Below are 17,313 nucleotides of genomic sequence, written 5' to 3' on the forward strand. Positions count from 1 at the left end.
GACAGAGAGATAGGAAGAGGTATTGACTGGCAAAGCAACAAATGATATAGTAAGGTCGTAGACATAGTAAGTAGTGACACATTTGTGGGAAAACTATTTCATATGACATTCCAGAAAGGACAGTTAGGGCCAGATAAGGTGTTGGTTGGTGTGTTTCTGTTTGCCCTCTCCCTGTGGATGTGGGCTGTTTGTTTCCTTGTCTAGGTTTGGGACATTGGCAGTGGGATGTTGATGGTAGACTTTGGCTCAGTAAATCATCTATCTTCATGAGGACACTTGGGAGAGATTTGGGAGTTTCCGTCAGGAACATTGTCTTGGTTCATTTTCATTCTAAACTTGTGAAGCCTCTAATGCCCTGAGAGAGCATCATAGAGGTGGTGGGATACTATTTCCCTTTCTGAGGTACATCTTGGATTTCAATTGATTCCCTCCTTTGAGTTCAGCTAGCTACTCTGGTGAGAGGTTGACTTACAGGTACATCTTCTAGTCACAGCAGGCGTTTTCATTTGTCCAGATATCATTGTCTCAGATGCCACACTCTAGCCTAGACACTTGCTTTTTGGAAATTATTTTCAGGTTCTCCTTTAGGGTTCTCAGGGTCATAGGTGAACCTCAGGACACCCCCCTTCACCTCTGGAAAGAAAAAAGGGCTCCATGTTACATATTCCACATTCTCTCCTTGTACGTCAAATGGAATATCAACAAGGTTTTTAAAAATAATTTCATCCCTTTGTTTTCCAAATATCACCATTCTTTCCGAAGGTAAGCTACCTATCCATTGGCTTTTTTTCTCTTTTCTGTCTCTGTACTTCTGCATTTAAATAATGTTTCTTAAAATTTATAGTATGTTACTGGGAACTTGCTTAACAGGCAAATAATATTATTTTAAACTTTAAACTGTTTTAAAATATTTTAATTGTAATGCTAATTTTTAATTTTAATTTTCAAATTTATGATAAAATATCATTTCAATAGCTATATTTATTTTTTCCATTCACTTTGGTTTCATTCAGTCAATAATTCTTGCAGATTTATTTATAGTGTCAGTTTCCTCCAGGGTTATCCTATTTAGATTATTTGCATTGGTGATTTTTGACAAAAACCTCATTCTGTGTATGTATGTATGCATGTCTCTCTCTCTCTCTCTCTCTCTCTCTCTCTCTCTTTTCCCATTTACCCAATGTAATGAACTCATTTGATGCACCAACCCAGTTGACAATAAGGCATCAAATTGCTAAAGCAAATCTAGCAAGGTGTGTGCTATTAGTGGTTACAAAGCCAGGTTGCTGCTACTTCTGTCACTACCTGGGATTGAGATTCCTGTAGCTGCTGCTCCCAGTCTCTCAAATTGCTCTTGGGTACAACCCAGTAGTGCCTCACTTCCTGACATTGTCTGTTTTAAATTTGTTTTTAATCAGTATACAATTGACATACAACATCATGTTAGTTTCAGGTATACAGCATGATCGATAGATGTACGTATTGCAGATTGATCAACATAGTAATATGTCAAGTTAACATCTATCACCACACATAACTACAAATTGTTTTTCTTGTGATGTGAACATTTGAGATTTACTATTTTAATAGCATTCAAATATACAACACAGGATTATTAACCAAGTAACCACACTATACATGACATCCCTGGGACTTATTTGTTTTATACCTGGGCGTCTCTATCTCTCTCCCTTTTTCACACACAACTAACATTTTTAAAACTTTACTGTTGAAATGAGCTTGACAGGTTTTTATGCCACTGAAGGTCATTATAAATATTGTGAAAATAATATTTTATCACATCAATTTATGTAGATTTGTTTATCTCATGATTGCTTACATTTTAAAAATTAAATCTCTCCCTCCTGAAGTTTTGGAATTTTTGCTTATAGGACATCATTATGTTTTTTTCAGGTGCAGATTGATCTTGAAATAAAGCATAAAATCAAGCTTCAAGCTTTAATTTACCCTGTCTTACAGATAATAGATTCTTGTTTGCCATCTCACCAAGAAAATGGGCATGGTATAATTCTAACAAAGGACTTGGGCATAAAACTCATTAGCTCATATATCACCACTGATGAAACAGTTACCCAAGCAATGAGAAGAAACCAACATATGCCTCTGGAATCAAGACACCTGTTTAAGTTTGTTAACTGGAGTACTCTTTTACCCAAGAAGTATAGAAAAAACCATGTTTATACCGAACCAGTTCTCGGAAGACATAATTATTCATTGCCAGCACTTATGGATATCAGAGTATCTCCCTTGTTAGCCAATGATTCTCAGTTACAGAATTTGCCATCAACCTATATTCTTACCTGTCAGTATGATTGTGTAAGGGATGATGGACTTATGTATGTTACAAGACTTCAAAATGTTGGAGTTCAAGTTACTCATGACCACATTGAGAATGGGTTCCATGGAGCTTTATCGTTCATGGTGTCACCAGTGTACTTACGTCTAGGTCTCAGGATAAAAGACATGTATATTAGTTGGCTGGATAAGAATTTATAAATATAATATATATAAAATATATAGGGCCACCAGTTAATGGGTTGTAATTTTGATATACAAATTATCACAGGTGTGGTACAAAGAACAATGTCATTTGTGTTATCTGAATGGAGATTAAAATCAGTTATAAAAGTGACTGTATGTCCTTGAGCTAGTTAATTTTTCTTATTCCTAGAACTGCATGTGTAAAATGTATATAATCCTTTTATTTATAGTTTATGATAATTATGTTGGTCCTAATACAAACCAACACCTATTCAAGTTGAGAATAAGAATGGTTACTGACACGTTAGAGAAGATGGCAGAGAAATTATAATAGTGAGTGGGCAAAGGAAAAATAAAGGGAAAAAGTTACAAGGTAATTGGATTAGTTTCCATTGACTGCTGTAATGTTTCACTACAAATTTGGTGGCTTAAAACAACAGAAATGTTTTCTCTCAGAGGGTCACCAAATCAGGGTGCCGGCAAGAGCCACACTCCCTCTGGAGGCTCTAGATGGAGCTCTTTGCCTCCTTCATCCAATGGCTGTCATTATTCCTTGGGGTAGCCAGATCACATTATCTTCAAGGTTAGCATCTTCAAATTTTTCTCGGCTCCATCTTCACTGGCCTTCATCTGTGCCTCCCTTTTAGAAAGGTACATGTGTTTCCACCGAAGTGATCCAAGATCCTCTCCCCATCTCAGAATCCTTAATTGCATTTGCAAATACCTGCCTTTTTTTTCCCCATGTAAGGTGACATTCCCACAGAGTAGGATTTAGATTTTTTTCTGGAAGTCCTTTTTTTTTTTCCACATTTTCAGTCAAATGTTTTAAAAAGGCAACAGATCAACATTATAATTTGTTATAATTCAATCACATCTAAATATGCACTCAACGAGGTGAAGAGTTAAGATGGTGGAGTAGTAGGGGTACCCTGGGCTTGCGTCCTTCCTCAAACATAGCTAGATCACATCAAATCATTCTGAATACCTAGGAAATTGATCTGAGGATTAAGAGAACAATCTGCATAATTTGAAGGAGAGAATGTGGCAGGTTAAGAGGTGTGGAGACGTGCATTAGGGGAGAGAAAAGCTGCAGTGCCACAGGAGTAGGAAGACCTTTTTACAGAAAGGAGAGGGAAACAGGGTGAGAGAGCATGGCACTGGGTTTGCACAAGAAAAGGATTTTCTGAGAATCATTGGGGAATTGGGAGGAAATGATTATTGCAATATTTGCAAACAGTGGAGCTGAAATTCCGAGGTTTTGGAATTCTCTACCATTTGTGGGAGTCAATCTCGGAGGGCAGCAGTGCTCCTGGGGAAAGGAGGGTGGAAGGTCAGCAGTGGACAGCAGATAGTGGGTTGTGGGGAGCCCCTGGGTCACAGTGGGAGAGAAAGTTTCTCTTCCCTGCTGTGCATTTGGAAGATGGTATATTTCCTCTCCACGGACAAAAGACCTGGCTGGTGCCTTTGAGCAACCATTCAACAGCAGGGGACAGAAGTGTGTGCATAGGGCAGATAACCTGGTTCCAGCTTTTGGCTATGCTTCACCATAAACTCCAGGCACCTGTACATCTGTGCAGCCTATTTTCATGGACATAACAGGACCAGGCACAGCACTGTGAGGATCTCCTCTGGAGGGGTGTACAGGCCTCTGGCTCACCTTGTCTTTTAAGATTAGTAATTTTGAATACTAGCCATGCACCAGAGATAAAACACAGGAGAGATGTGTCACTGGGCATGTTGACAACTTAGGCACAAATGGGTTGAAGGCAGGGATCTGATTGAAGTGTAGGACATAGGAAGGGAGATGGTTTGCTTGTCTGTGAAGTCTAACTGAACAGAGGTGGGCAGCAGCTCCCCTAGCCAGGAAAGGAGAGTGGGGTGATGCCATTCCCCCACCCAGTACCTGGTGGGACTTCACCAGCCAAAACAGTGCCACCAATGGAGGCTGGAACTACTTACAACAAACCTCACCCTGCTGTTCCCTACAGGTGCATCTTTACTAGCACTGGTCTGACAGAAAAGAATTTCAGAAAAGAATTCTGAAAGCAGCTGGGGACAAAATGTCCTTAGGCTACAAGAGTAGGCACATAAGGTTAGCAGCAGACCTGTCCACAGAAACCTGGCAGGCCATAAGGGAGTAGCATGATACATATAATGTGCTCAATGGGAAAAATATGCAGCCAAGAATTCTACCCAGCAAGGCTGTTATTCAGAATAGAAGGAGAGATAGAGTTTCCAAGACAAGCAAAAACTAAAGGACTTTATGAACACTAAACCAGCTCTGCAAGAATTATTAAAGGGGACCGTTGAGTGGGAAAGATACCAAAAGAAACAAGAAAGAAACAGAGACCATCTACAGGAACAGTGACTTTACAGGTGGTACAAGGGCACTAAATTCATATCTATCAATTACTCTGAATGTAAATGGACTAAATCCTCCATTTAAAAGACAGGGCATCAGAATGGATAAAAAATCATGACCCACAGTTATGCTACTTACAAGAGACTCATTTTAGACCCAAAGACACCTCCAGATTGAAGGTCAGGGTGGAACACCATTTATCAGGCTAATGGATTTATCAGGCTAATGTAGGTGTTGGTGGACAGCTGCAGTAGCCATACTAATATCAAATGAGATTTTAAACCAAAGACTATAATATGAGATGAAGAAGACTACAATATATAATTAAGGGATCTATCCAGCAAGAAGATATAACAATTGTAAATATTTATGCTCCTAACTTGAGAGCACCCAAGCGTATACATCAATTAATAACAAACTTACAGCAATTGACAATCATCTAAGCAGATGATCAACAAGGAAACAATGGCTTTGAATGATACACTGGACCAGATAGACTTGACAGATATATTCAGAGCATTTCATGTACATATGTACATACACACACATATACATAAATAAGTATTTCCTTTTGGTATGAAAATAGTTATACATTATCTGAAGACCTTTCCTCTAGAAGTTATTTGGTCCTGTTTTCATTAATGTGTAAAAGATTCTTTTTTGTTTTTCTTTAAAGACTAATAATTTTTACTAAACTATGAATCAGTGTTGATATTTCTGGTTTGATTTTTTCCCCAGGTATGCCATTTACCTCATTAATATCTAAGTTCAAGTAATTCTTTAAAAACTTTCAGTGACATCTTGAATAATAATTTTTAGTAATTGTTCCATTTCCTTGTTTTGGTTTTTCTTCTCTGGGAAATTTCATCATATCTATGTTAGATATTCTTTCCCTCTGTTCATTATTTGTAGATTTTAAAATCATTTTAATCTTGTTATTAATCTCTACTTTGCACTCAATTTTTTTTACATTTGAGGTATAGGCCTATATGTTTTGACAAAGGCACAGTATCATGTAAATTTTTCCACAGCGAAGACACGGAACAGCTCTGTTCTGTGTTTCCTCCTGTTTCCCACAGCCCCTGTCAACTACTGTTCTGTTTTCTGTCTCTGTGAGTTTACCTTTCCTGGATTACCATATAAATGGAATCATATGGGAGCCATTAAATTCCTTTGTACTTTAAACTTTTTCCTAATTTAAGGCTGTTTTTCCCTCTGACATTTTCTGTATTTATTTTCCTTTGTGTTGATTCTGGTCTAATCTTCATTTTTGAAACAGTGTTTTGTTTTGTTTTCTGAATTATTTCTTGGGTGTTATTAATTTTTGAGTTTTGATAATTCTGGATTATGTTTCTCTTTCACATTGTAGATCATTGTGTTAATAACTTCAGATAATTATAAAACATTAGGATATAGTTGTCCTTTGCTTTGTGGGCAAGTTTTTCTGTTTATGCTCTCATTGCCTGTATAGAGTTTATTCTGCTTCTTATTATGTTTGCTCTTACAAATTGCTCTTATTAATTCTGAGTGATATATAACTACAATCATTTTCTGATGCTCATTTTTACATGAAACTAATTATCTTAACTTCTAGAAGGTATGGGGAAGGCATGGTTTTACAGATTTTCTCACGTTATGACTCTTGAGCTCCCTCTTTTGTTATTATTGTGAAATACTACGTTTTGTTCTGGCCATTTAATCTGTATTGTCTTTTCCCCTGTCCTGGTTACTTTGGATTCTATTCCCAGCAGTTTAGTCAGTGTGGAGCTCTGTGCCAGAAGAGGCTTTAATTGGTTTATGTTGAGGGATGGTAGGGTCTACACTATCCCAGCCCCTTCAGATGTAATTGCAAAAGGCTTGTATTCGCCAACTAATAGGGCGCACAAATCCCTGAGAGTTTCAACTGTTTTCTAAATTTTACTAAGATTTCTGGTGAATACATGTTAAAATCTTAGTGTATCAAATGCTTTGTTGCTCCCCTGTGCTATCTCTTGTATAGGCACTGATGCTGCACAGGCCTTGTAGGTGTTGGTGGATTGTTCTTACCATTCATAGTTAGAGGTTTGTAGGATACTTTATATTCTGGCTCATGTTTTACTTCATATAATGCTGTCCATAGATTTTTGGTTTTCTTACCCAAATTTCTGTGTGGATTCTCATGGGGGAGATTTGGAGATTTTCAAAAATTAAGCACCCATAGTGGAATATTTGAATTCTTTTTTTTTTTTTTGAGTAACTATTAGAAAAAAAAAAAAAAGAAACAGACCCAAATTGATAAGTATACAAGATTTCAACAACATAATTAATAAAAATGATTTAACTTACAAATATTGAACTCAATAGCAAATAATGTCATAATACATTCTTTTCAAGTATACTTTGAACATTAAAAATATTCTTGGCCATTAAGCAATTATTGTCAAATTTAAAATGATAGAAACCAGGTAAAGCATATTCTCAGACTCTAGTGAAATTAGGCTAGAATAACAACATGAAAATTTAAAAATCCCCATCTGTTTGAAAGTAATAAATGTATTACTAAATAACTCAGAGTTAAAAACTAACTCATTATACAAATTAGAACATGTTTTGAATGATAATGAAAACACATGACTTGTGGGAGCAGGTAAAGCTGGTCTTAGAAGGGAATTTATAACATACATGATAATTTCTAATGCATACATTAGAATAGAAGCAAGGTCAATTGCCATTTAGCTAAATGATCCATCTGATGAAGTCTTCAGCTTGTATTTTGCAGAATCCCTTCTGCCTTCCACAGTCTAGTCCTCAAAATACCATAAAGTCCCGTAGTCACATCAGACTGTCATACCTATGGACTTGTGCTCATACAAACTCCTCTAATTACAAGACCTTCCTGGCCACGACTTTTGTCTAGTCTCCATTTTTGCTCTGTAGACCTCTATTAGCAGCTGTAACACTTTAATTATGCAGAGAATCTCATTTAAGAAGCTACGTTTTTAAAAATACTCCTTTTTCTTTTTCCTTGGAACCTGGGGGAATAGTTTGGTTGAGCAGCACAGGGGTCTTGGGGTGAGGGAGAGCTTATAAAAGGATGGAAGGTCTTAAACGGACTCTCTTTGTGACTTACACTTATTAACAGATTCCCTCTGCCATTCAATAGTGAATTCATTTCCTTCTTTATCTTCTCTCTCTTTTGAAAGTCTTAATAATATAACAAACACCATAAATTTGCTATTGTGTTCACTTCAACTGAATATCACCAATATGTTTTATCTACCTATATGTTTTTCCTATCCAGTCTGTTTCCCCTGAGAAACAGCTAAAATTCTGATTTGGAGGTATGCAATTCTCTTTTTTTTTAATTAAAAATATTTTTTAGATGTATGTAAGCAGGCCTAAACAATATGCTTAGTTTTGCTTGCTTTAGGGGCAAAATATGGAATTATATGTTATGTAGTCTTTTGAGATATGACTTTCACTCAATCATATATATACTAGCCATAGATAGTGCAGGGAATGTAAGCTTATTCATTTTCACCAAGGTATAAAATGTTTTATTACCAGAATATACCACAATTTATTTAACCATTTTCTTGTTTTGGGGTATCTAGTTTTTCCCCAGGTTTTTGTTTGTTTGTTTTCTGTGTTCATTCTGGTTGTATAGCAGGATAATTTCACTTTGGGGAAAAAAACCAAACACTATGTTGATGTACATGAGTAGCTGAAGATGGTTAATCCAACTAGATAAAATACAGGAGCTGACCTAATCAATAAATTTTCTAAGAATAACTTGATCCAGGATCTCGGGATACATTCCATGGAGGTATGGAATAAAATAGTCTCTGCTGGATGAACACTAAGAAATAAACTTGGTCCTTGCAGGCTATTTGAATATTGTTAGATGTATTTAGATATTGCTAGATGTATTAACCAACATAAGTAACTTGCTAACTTTATACACTGAAATAGTATTGAATTTGGCCAGGGTCTAGAACAACAACTGGCACGCACACATCATGATTTTGGAGGTGTTCACTAGACACTTGCAGATAAAGTCAATTACTGCCATCTGGTGGTGTTTTTTGGGATTCTGGATTCAAAATCTCCTTGCTGTAGGAGCAAAGTATTACTTTTTTGGACAATTGCTAGTCTCTTATAGAGCCCTGGTGCAAACATCTACCATTACAGAAGGTCAGCAGATAAGAGCTGAGATAACATTTGTGTAATATGTAGTGTCAGAGAGATTTCTTTTTGATAACATGGATATTATACATATAGGACATATTTGGAGACTTCAATGTATGGGATTAAATCATCTTGCTATTTGTTTCCTCTTTGTTACATTTGCTCTTTTTTTTGTTTTACTATTTTCTTTATTTTTTATTATTTCAGTATTTTTATGATTTAATTGTTTTCTCCTCTATTGGGTTATGAGATATACTTCTTGGTTTTATCCTTTTTAGTGGTTGCTTTAGAATTTACAGTATGCATGTTTATGTTATCACATCTAACTTCAAATAACGTTCTACTTCATGGAAGTGGTAAGAACTTCCCAACGGTATACAGCCATTTTTCTCTCACATCTTTTTGGTTATTGTTGCCATATATTTCAGTGCTACTTATGTTATGAACCCAACATTATATTAATAATTTTTTAAATTATTATCTTTTTAAGCATATTTAAGATGAGAAATAACATCTGTATTGATCCACATTATTATCTTTCTGTAGCTCTTAATTCTTTTGTATAAATCAGGGTTATCATCTTATTTTTTTCCATCTGAAGAGGTCCTTCTATCATTTTTTTGTAGTGTATGTTTGCTTGCAGTGATTTCTCTCAAGCTTCTGTTTCTTGAATAATATTTTATTTTGCTCGAGTTTAAGAAAATATTTTAACTTTGAGTAAGATTATAGTATGATTTTTCTTCAGAACTTTAAAGATGTTGATCTCTTCTTACAAATGTTATAATGAGAAGTCTGTGGTCAATCTTATCCTTTTGTATGTAATATTTCTTTTATCTCTGGATAGTTTGAAAACTTGTTTCTAATTACTCTTTTTCAGCATTTTGAATAAAATATGACTTGCTGTGGGGCGCCTTGGTGCCTGTCAGTTAAGTGTCTGACTCTTGGTTTCCACTCAGGTCAGGATCTTGTGGTTTCCTGAGTTCAAGCCTCACATTGGGCTTGGGATTCTCTCTCTCTACCCCCCTCTCTCTGCCCCTCCCACACTCACATGTCTCTGTCTCTCTCAAATAAAAAAAATGTGACTTGTTGTGATTTATATTTTTATTCTCTTGGGATTTATCGAGTTTCTTGGATCTTTGAATTCATAGTTTTCTTTAGATTTAAAAAAATTTTGCCCCTTTTACCTTCATATAATTTATCCCTTCTCCTCCTCCCCCAGCAATATATCTGCTACTTCTTTCTGGAACTCCCAATTATGTTGCAGGGAGTACGGCCGGAGTCGCAAAAGATGAGTCCACAAAGTGCATTCAAATGAAGGTCCTCATAGGTGCCCGACTCCAGAATGAAGCTTCTTTTTATTAGGATAATTGCTAAAGACTGCGTGCATAAAATTAGCTAAGCAAATATGTTGATCGATCTAATGGTTTAGCTTTTCAAGGGTGAATTTCGAGTTAATTGGTTCTATAACACTAGGAAGGGTCAGGTGTGAAGGAGGATCCAGCCCTGGACAATGTTAATGGCTCTAGGCATTCCTTATGAGCTGCAGCCACGTTCAACTATGTAAACATGTCCTAAGGCCTTGCACCTTCTCCAACTCTTCCCTTTTGAAGTCTTTTCCTTTGATGCTTCTCTCCTGCATTTCCCACACAATTACACATATTTAGTTGCTTGATATTTTCCCAGAGATTACAGAACCCTTCATTTTTCCATGTTTCCTCCCCTGTGTACTTAATTTTAAATACTTTCTATTTCTACTCATGTTCACTGATTTTTATACTAAATTTGAAGTCTGGTTTGGTAAATTCTCCCACTTGGTTCTGTTTAAAAATTGTCTCAACTATTCTATGCTCTTTGCATTAAAAAAAATTACAATCTGCTTGTCAGTTTTTTCCCAAAAAAATTTTTTTTTGAAATTTTTCAGTCAGATATTGTTGAATCTTTGGGAGAATTGGTAAGTTAAAATTAGTACATTTTCAACCACGAATGCTGTATCTCTCAATTGAATTAAGTCTTTTCTAATTTCTCTTGACAGTATTTTCAGTGTCACAGTCTTACAAATAATTTTTAGATTTAATTATGGGAATTTAATGGTTTTTGTTGCTATTACGAATTGTCCTGATGTTTTAATTTTATTTTCTCAATTTTGTTATTGTATATAGGAACATATTCAATATTTTATTATTGATCTTTATATATTTTATTTATTTATTTATTTTTATTTTTTATATATATTTTATTTATTTATTTATTTATTTATTTATTTATTTATTTTATTTTTTATTTTTTTAAATTTACATCCAAATTAGTTAGCATATAGTGCAACAGTGATTTCAGGAGTAGATTCCTTAGTGCCCCTTACCCATTTAGCACATCCCCCCTCCCACAACCCCTCCAGTAACCCTCAGTTTGTTCTCCATATTTATGAGTCTCTTCTGTTTTGTCCCCCTCCCTGTTTTTATATTATTTTTGTTTCCCTTCCCTTATGTTCATCTGCTTTGTCTCTATATAAAGTCCTCATATGAGTGAAGTCATATGATTTTTTGTTTTCCTCTAATTTCACTTAGCATAATCCCTCCGGTTCCATCCACGTAGTTGCAAATGGCAAGATTTCATTCCTTTTGATTGCCGAGTAAGACTCCATTGTGTGTGTGTGTGTGTGTGTGTGTGTGTGTGTGTGTGTGTACATACCACTTCTTTATCCATTCATCCATCAGTGGACATTTGGGCTCTTTCCATACTTTGGCTATTGTTGATAGTGCTGCTATAAACACAGGGGTGCGTGTGTCCCTTCGAAACAACACACCAGTATCCCATGGATAAATGCCTAGTAATGCAATTGCTGAGTTGTAGGGTAGTTCTATTTGTAGTTTTTTGAGGAACCTCCATACTGTTTTCCAGAGTGACTGCACCAGCTTGCATTGCCACCAACAATGCAAAAGAGATCCTCTTTCTCTACATCCTTGCCAACATCTGTTGTTGCCTGAGTTGTTAATGTTAGCCATACCAATAAGATGGTATCTCATTGTGGTTTTGATTTGTATTTCCCTGATGATGAGTGATGTAGAGCATTTTTTCATGTGTCAGTTGGCCACCTGGATGTCTTCTTTGGAGAAGTGTCTATTCATGTCTTTTGCCCATTTCTTCACTGGATTATTTGTTTTTTGGGTGTTGAGTTTGATCAGTTCTTTATAGATTTTGGATACTAACCCTTTATCTGATATGTCATTAGCAAATATCTTCTACCATTCTGTTGGTTGCCTTTTAGTTTTGCTGATTGTTTCCTTCACTGTGCAGAAGCTTTTTATTTTGATGAGATCCCAATAGTTCATTTTTGCTTTTGTTTCCCTTGCTTCTGGAGACGTGTTGAGAAAGAAGTTGCTGTGGCCAAGATCAAAGAGGTTTTTGCCTGCTTTCTCTTCAAGGATTTTGGTGGCTTCTTATCTTACATTTTGGTATTTCATCCATTTTGAGTTTATTTTTGTATATGGTGTAAGAAAGTGGTCCAGGTGCATTCTTCTGCATGTCTCTGTCCAGTTTTCCCAGTCCCACTTGCTGAAGAGACTGTCTTTATTCCATTGGATATTCTTTCCTGCTTTGTCAAAGATTAGTTGGCCATATCTTTGTGGGTCCATTTCTGGGTTCTCTATTCTGTTCCATTGATCTGAGTGTCTCTTTTTATGCCAGTATCATACCGTCTTGATAACTACCACTTTGTAGTATAGCTTGAAGTCGAGGATTGTGATGCCTCCTGCTTTGGTTTTCTTTTTCAAGATTGCTTTGGCTATTCGGGGTCTTTTCTGGTTCCATACAACTTTTAGGATTATTTTTTCTAGCTCTGTGAAGAATACTGCTGTTACTTTGATAGGGATTGCATTGAATATGTAGATTGCTTTGGGTAGTATTGACATTTTAACAATATTTGTTCTTCCGATCTAGGAGCATGGAATCTTTTTCCATTTTTTTTTTTGTGTCTTCTTCAATTTCTTTCATAAACTTTCTATAGTGTTCAGTGTATAGATTTTTCACCTCTTTGGTTAGATTTATTCCTAGGTATTTTATGGTTTTTTGTGCAACTGTAAATGGGATCGATTCCTTGATTTCTCTTTCTGTCACTTCATTGTTGGTGTTTAGTAATGCAACCGATATCTGTGCATTGATTTTATATCCTGCAACTTTGCTGAATTCATGAATCAGTTCTAACAGTTTTTTGGTGGAATCTTTTGGGTTTTCCATATAGACTATCATGTCTTCTGAGAAGAGTGAAAGTTTGGCCTCCTCCTGGTCAATTTGGATGCCTTTTATTTCTTTGTGTTGTCTGATTGCAGAGGCTAAGACTTCCAATCCTATGTTGAGTAACAGTGGCAAGAGTGGACATCCCTGTCTTATTCCTGACCTTTGGGGGAAAGCTATCAGTTTTTCCCCACTGAGGATGATATTAGCATTGGGTCGTTCATATATGGCTTTTAGGATCTCGAGGTATGCTCTTTCCATCCCTACTTTCTTGAGGGTTTTTATCACGAAAGGATGCTGTATTTTGTCAAATGCTTTCTCTGCATCTATTGAGAGGATCATATGGTTCTTGTCCTTTCTTTTATTGATGTGATGAATCATGTTAATTGTTTTGCAGATATTGAAGCAGGCCTGCATCCCAGGTATAATCTGCGTGGTCGTGATGAATAATTTTTTTAATGTTTTGTTGGATCCGGTTGGTTAATATCTTGTTGAGGATTTTTGCATCCATGTTCATCAGAGAAATTGGTCTATAGTTCTCCTTTTTAGTGTGGTCTCTGTCTGGTTTTGGATTCAAGGTAATGCTGTCTTCATAGAAAGAGTTTGGAATTTTCCCTTCCATTTCTATTTTTTGGAATAGCTTCAAGAGAATAGGTGTTAACTCTTCCTTAAATGTTTGGTAGAATTCCCCTGGAAAGCCATCTGGCCTTGGACTCTTGTTTTTTGGCAGATTTTTGATTACTAATTTAATTTCCTTACTGGTGATGGGTCTCTTAAAATTTTCCATTTCTTCCTGTTTCAGTTTTGGTAGTGTATATGTTTCTAGGATTTTGTCCATTTCCTCGAGATTACCCACTTTATTGGCATAAAATTGCTCATATTATTCTCTTATTATTTTTTTTATTTCTGCTGTGCTGATTGTGATCTCTGGTCTTTCATTCTTGATTTTATTTATTTGGGTCCTTTCCTTTTTCTTTTTGTTCAGACTGGCTAGTGATTTATCAATTTTGGTAATTCTTTCAAAGAACTAGCTTCTGGTTTCATCGATCTGTTCTACTGGTTTTTTTTTTTTTGGTTTTGATAGCATTAATTTCTGCTCTAATCTTTATTTTTTCGTGTCTTCTGCTGGTTTTGGGTTTTATTTGCTGTTCTTTTTCCAGCTCCTTAAGGCATAAGGTTAGGTTGTGTATCTGAGATCTTTCTTCCTTCTTTAGTAAGGCCTGGATTGCTATATACTTCACTCTTATGACCGCCTTTGCTGCATCCCAGAGGTTTTGGGTTGTGGTGTTATCATTTTAATTGACTTCCATATATTTTTTAATTTCCTCTTTAACTGCTTGGTTCGCCCATTCACTTTTTGGTAGGATGTTCTTCAGTCTCCAAGTATTTGTGACCTTTCCAAATTTTTTCTTGTGGTTGATTTCAAGTTTCATAGCATTGTGGTCTGAAAATATGCATGGTATGATCTCGATCTTTTTGTACTTACTTAGGGCTGATTTGTGTCCCAGTATGTGGTCTATTCTGGAGAAGGTTTCATGCGCACTGGAGAAGAATGTACATTCTGCTGCTTTAGAATGAAATATTCTGAATATATCTGTTAAGTCCATCTGGTCCAGTGTGTCATTCAAAGCCATTGTTTCCTTGTTGATTTTTTGAATAGATGATCTGTCCATTTCTGTGAGTGGGGTGTTGAAGTCTCCTACTATTATGGTATTACTATCGATGAGTTTCTTTATGTTTCTGATTAGTTGATTTATATATTTGGGTGCTATCCCATTTGGTGCATAAATGTTTACAATTGTTAGGTCTTCTTGGTGAATAGACCCCTTGATTATGATATAGTGCCCTTCTGCATCTCTTGATACAGTCTTTATTTTCAAGTCTAGATTGTCTGATATAACTATGGCTAATCTGGCTTTCTTTTGTTGACCATTAGCATGATAGATGGTTCTCCATCCCCTTGTTTTCAAATTGAAGATGTCTTTAGGTCTGAAGTGGGTCTCTTGTAAACAGCAAATAGATGGATCTTGTTTCTGTATCCATTCTGTTTCCCTATGTCTTTTGATTGGAGCATTTAGTCCATTGACATTTAGAGTGAGTACTGAAAGATACGAATTTATTGCCAGTATGATGCTTGTAGAGTTGGAGTTTCTGGTGGTATCTGGTTTTTCTAATCTTTGTTGCTTTTGATATATATATATATATATATATATATATATATATATATATATATATATATATATAAATACACACACACACACACACATACACACATACATACATATTCACTTTTTCTGCCCTCAGAGAGTCCCCCTTATTGCAGGGCTGGTTTAGTAGTTGTAAATTCCTTTAATTTTTGTCTGGGAAACTTTTTATCTCTCCTTCTATTTTGAATGACAGCCTTGCTGGATAAAGAATTCATGGCTTCATATTTTTCTGATTCAGCACACTGAATATATCCTGCCACTCCTTTCTGGCCTGCCAAGTTTCTGTGGATAGTACTGCTGCAAACCTGATCCATCTTCTCTTGTAGCTTAAGGACTTTTTTCCCTTGCTGCTTTCATGATTCTCTGCTTGCTTGAGTATTTTGTGAATTTGACTATGATATGCTTTGTTGGTGGTCGGTTTTTGTTGAGTCTAATGGGGGTCCTCTTTGCTTCCTGGATTTTGATGTTTGTGTCCTTCCCCAGGTTAGGAAAGTTTTCCACTATGATTTGCTCACATTACCCTTCTACCCCTATTTCTCTCTCTTCTGTGGTCCCTATGATTCTGATGTTGTTCCTTTTTAATGAGTCACTGATTTCTCTAATTCTTAAATTGCACTCTTTTCCCTTCATCTCCCTCTTTTTTTGTGCTTCATTTTTCTCTGTAAGTTTGTCCTCTATATCGCTGATTCTCTGTTCTGCCTCATCCATCCTTGCCACCACTGCCTTCATCCCTGATTACAGCTCAGTGATAGCATTTTTAATTTCATTCTGGCTATTTTTTACTTGTTTTATCTCTGCAGAAAGGGGTTCTAATCTATTTTCAATTCCAGCCAGTACTCTTATTATCGTGATTCTAAATTCTGGTTCAGACATCTTGCTTGTATCTATTTTGGTTAAGTCCCTGGCTGTCGTTTCTTCATGCTCTTTCTTTTGGGGTGAATTCCTTCATTTTGTCATTTTGAAGTGAGAAAAGGAGTTAATGAGGTAGAAAAATTGAAATTAAAAAATTAAAACTAAAAAAGATATTAAAATTAAAAATTAAACACACACACACAAATCAAATAGATGATCGTAGATCCTAGGTGTGTTTTGGTTGGGTGTTGAAAGTAGTTTGACAGATGAGAGAAAAAGGGGGGGGAGAAAAAAAAAAGGAAATCATTTGAGAGTTTGAAAAAATGAATACACTGAAGTAGAGTAAAATGAGATGTGGGGTAAAATAGAATTTGAAAAAATATATACAAAAGTAAATAATATTGTAGAAAAAAATAAAGAAAAGTATTCTTAATAAAAAATTAAAAATGAATATGATTTTTTTCTTTTTCTGTATTCAAAAAAAAAGAAATGAAAAATAGAAAAAAAGAAAAAATCATTCGCATTTTTGAAAAAAGTGAATACACTGTAGTAGATTAAAATAAAATGATGGAAGTAAAATAGAAGTTGAAAAAAATTTCATAAAAGCAAAAAATATAGTAAAAAATTGAGATTTTTAAAGAAATTGAAAGTAAAAATTAAGTTTTTCTCTTTCTGCATTCAAGAAAAAGAAAAGAAATGAAAAAGAAAAAAGGAAAAGAAAGAAAAAAAGGAATTTGTTTGAAAATTTGAAAAGGTGAATACACTGAAGTAGACTAAAATAAAATGATTGAAATAAAATCGAATTTGGAAAAATTTACACAGAAGCAAAAAATACAGTATAAACATTAAAGAAAAATATTTTTAATAAAAATTTTTCTTTCTGTATTCAAGAAAAAGAATAGAAGTGTAAAAGAGGAAAAAAAGAAAATTGAATGGATGAACCTGCTAACAGATTGAAGTAGGACTGAAATTACTTCATTTTCCTAGAAGTCA

At 35.3% G+C, this 17,313-nt stretch overlaps 1 protein-coding gene across 2 annotated transcripts in view; it reads left to right on the forward strand.

Annotated features, from left to right (window-relative positions):
- AADACL2 (arylacetamide deacetylase like 2) overlaps window positions 1-2,653 on the forward strand; it is a 44,760-nt gene extending 42,107 nt beyond the window's left edge. For both annotated transcript variants that reach the window (XM_047876604.1, XM_047876603.1), the window contains one exon: window positions 1,915-2,653. In XM_047876604.1, coding sequence (XP_047732560.1) covers window positions 1,915-2,517 — 603 coding nt within the window. In that variant the 3' untranslated portion in view covers window positions 2,518-2,653. The remainder of the gene's footprint in view (window positions 1-1,914) is intronic.
- Window positions 2,654-17,313: the final 14,660 nt, after the last annotated feature.

This window comes from Prionailurus viverrinus, chromosome C2, assembly GCF_022837055.1.
Source record: "Prionailurus viverrinus isolate Anna chromosome C2, UM_Priviv_1.0, whole genome shotgun sequence".
In the NCBI taxonomy this organism is placed as follows: Eukaryota; Metazoa; Chordata; class Mammalia; order Carnivora; family Felidae; genus Prionailurus; species Prionailurus viverrinus.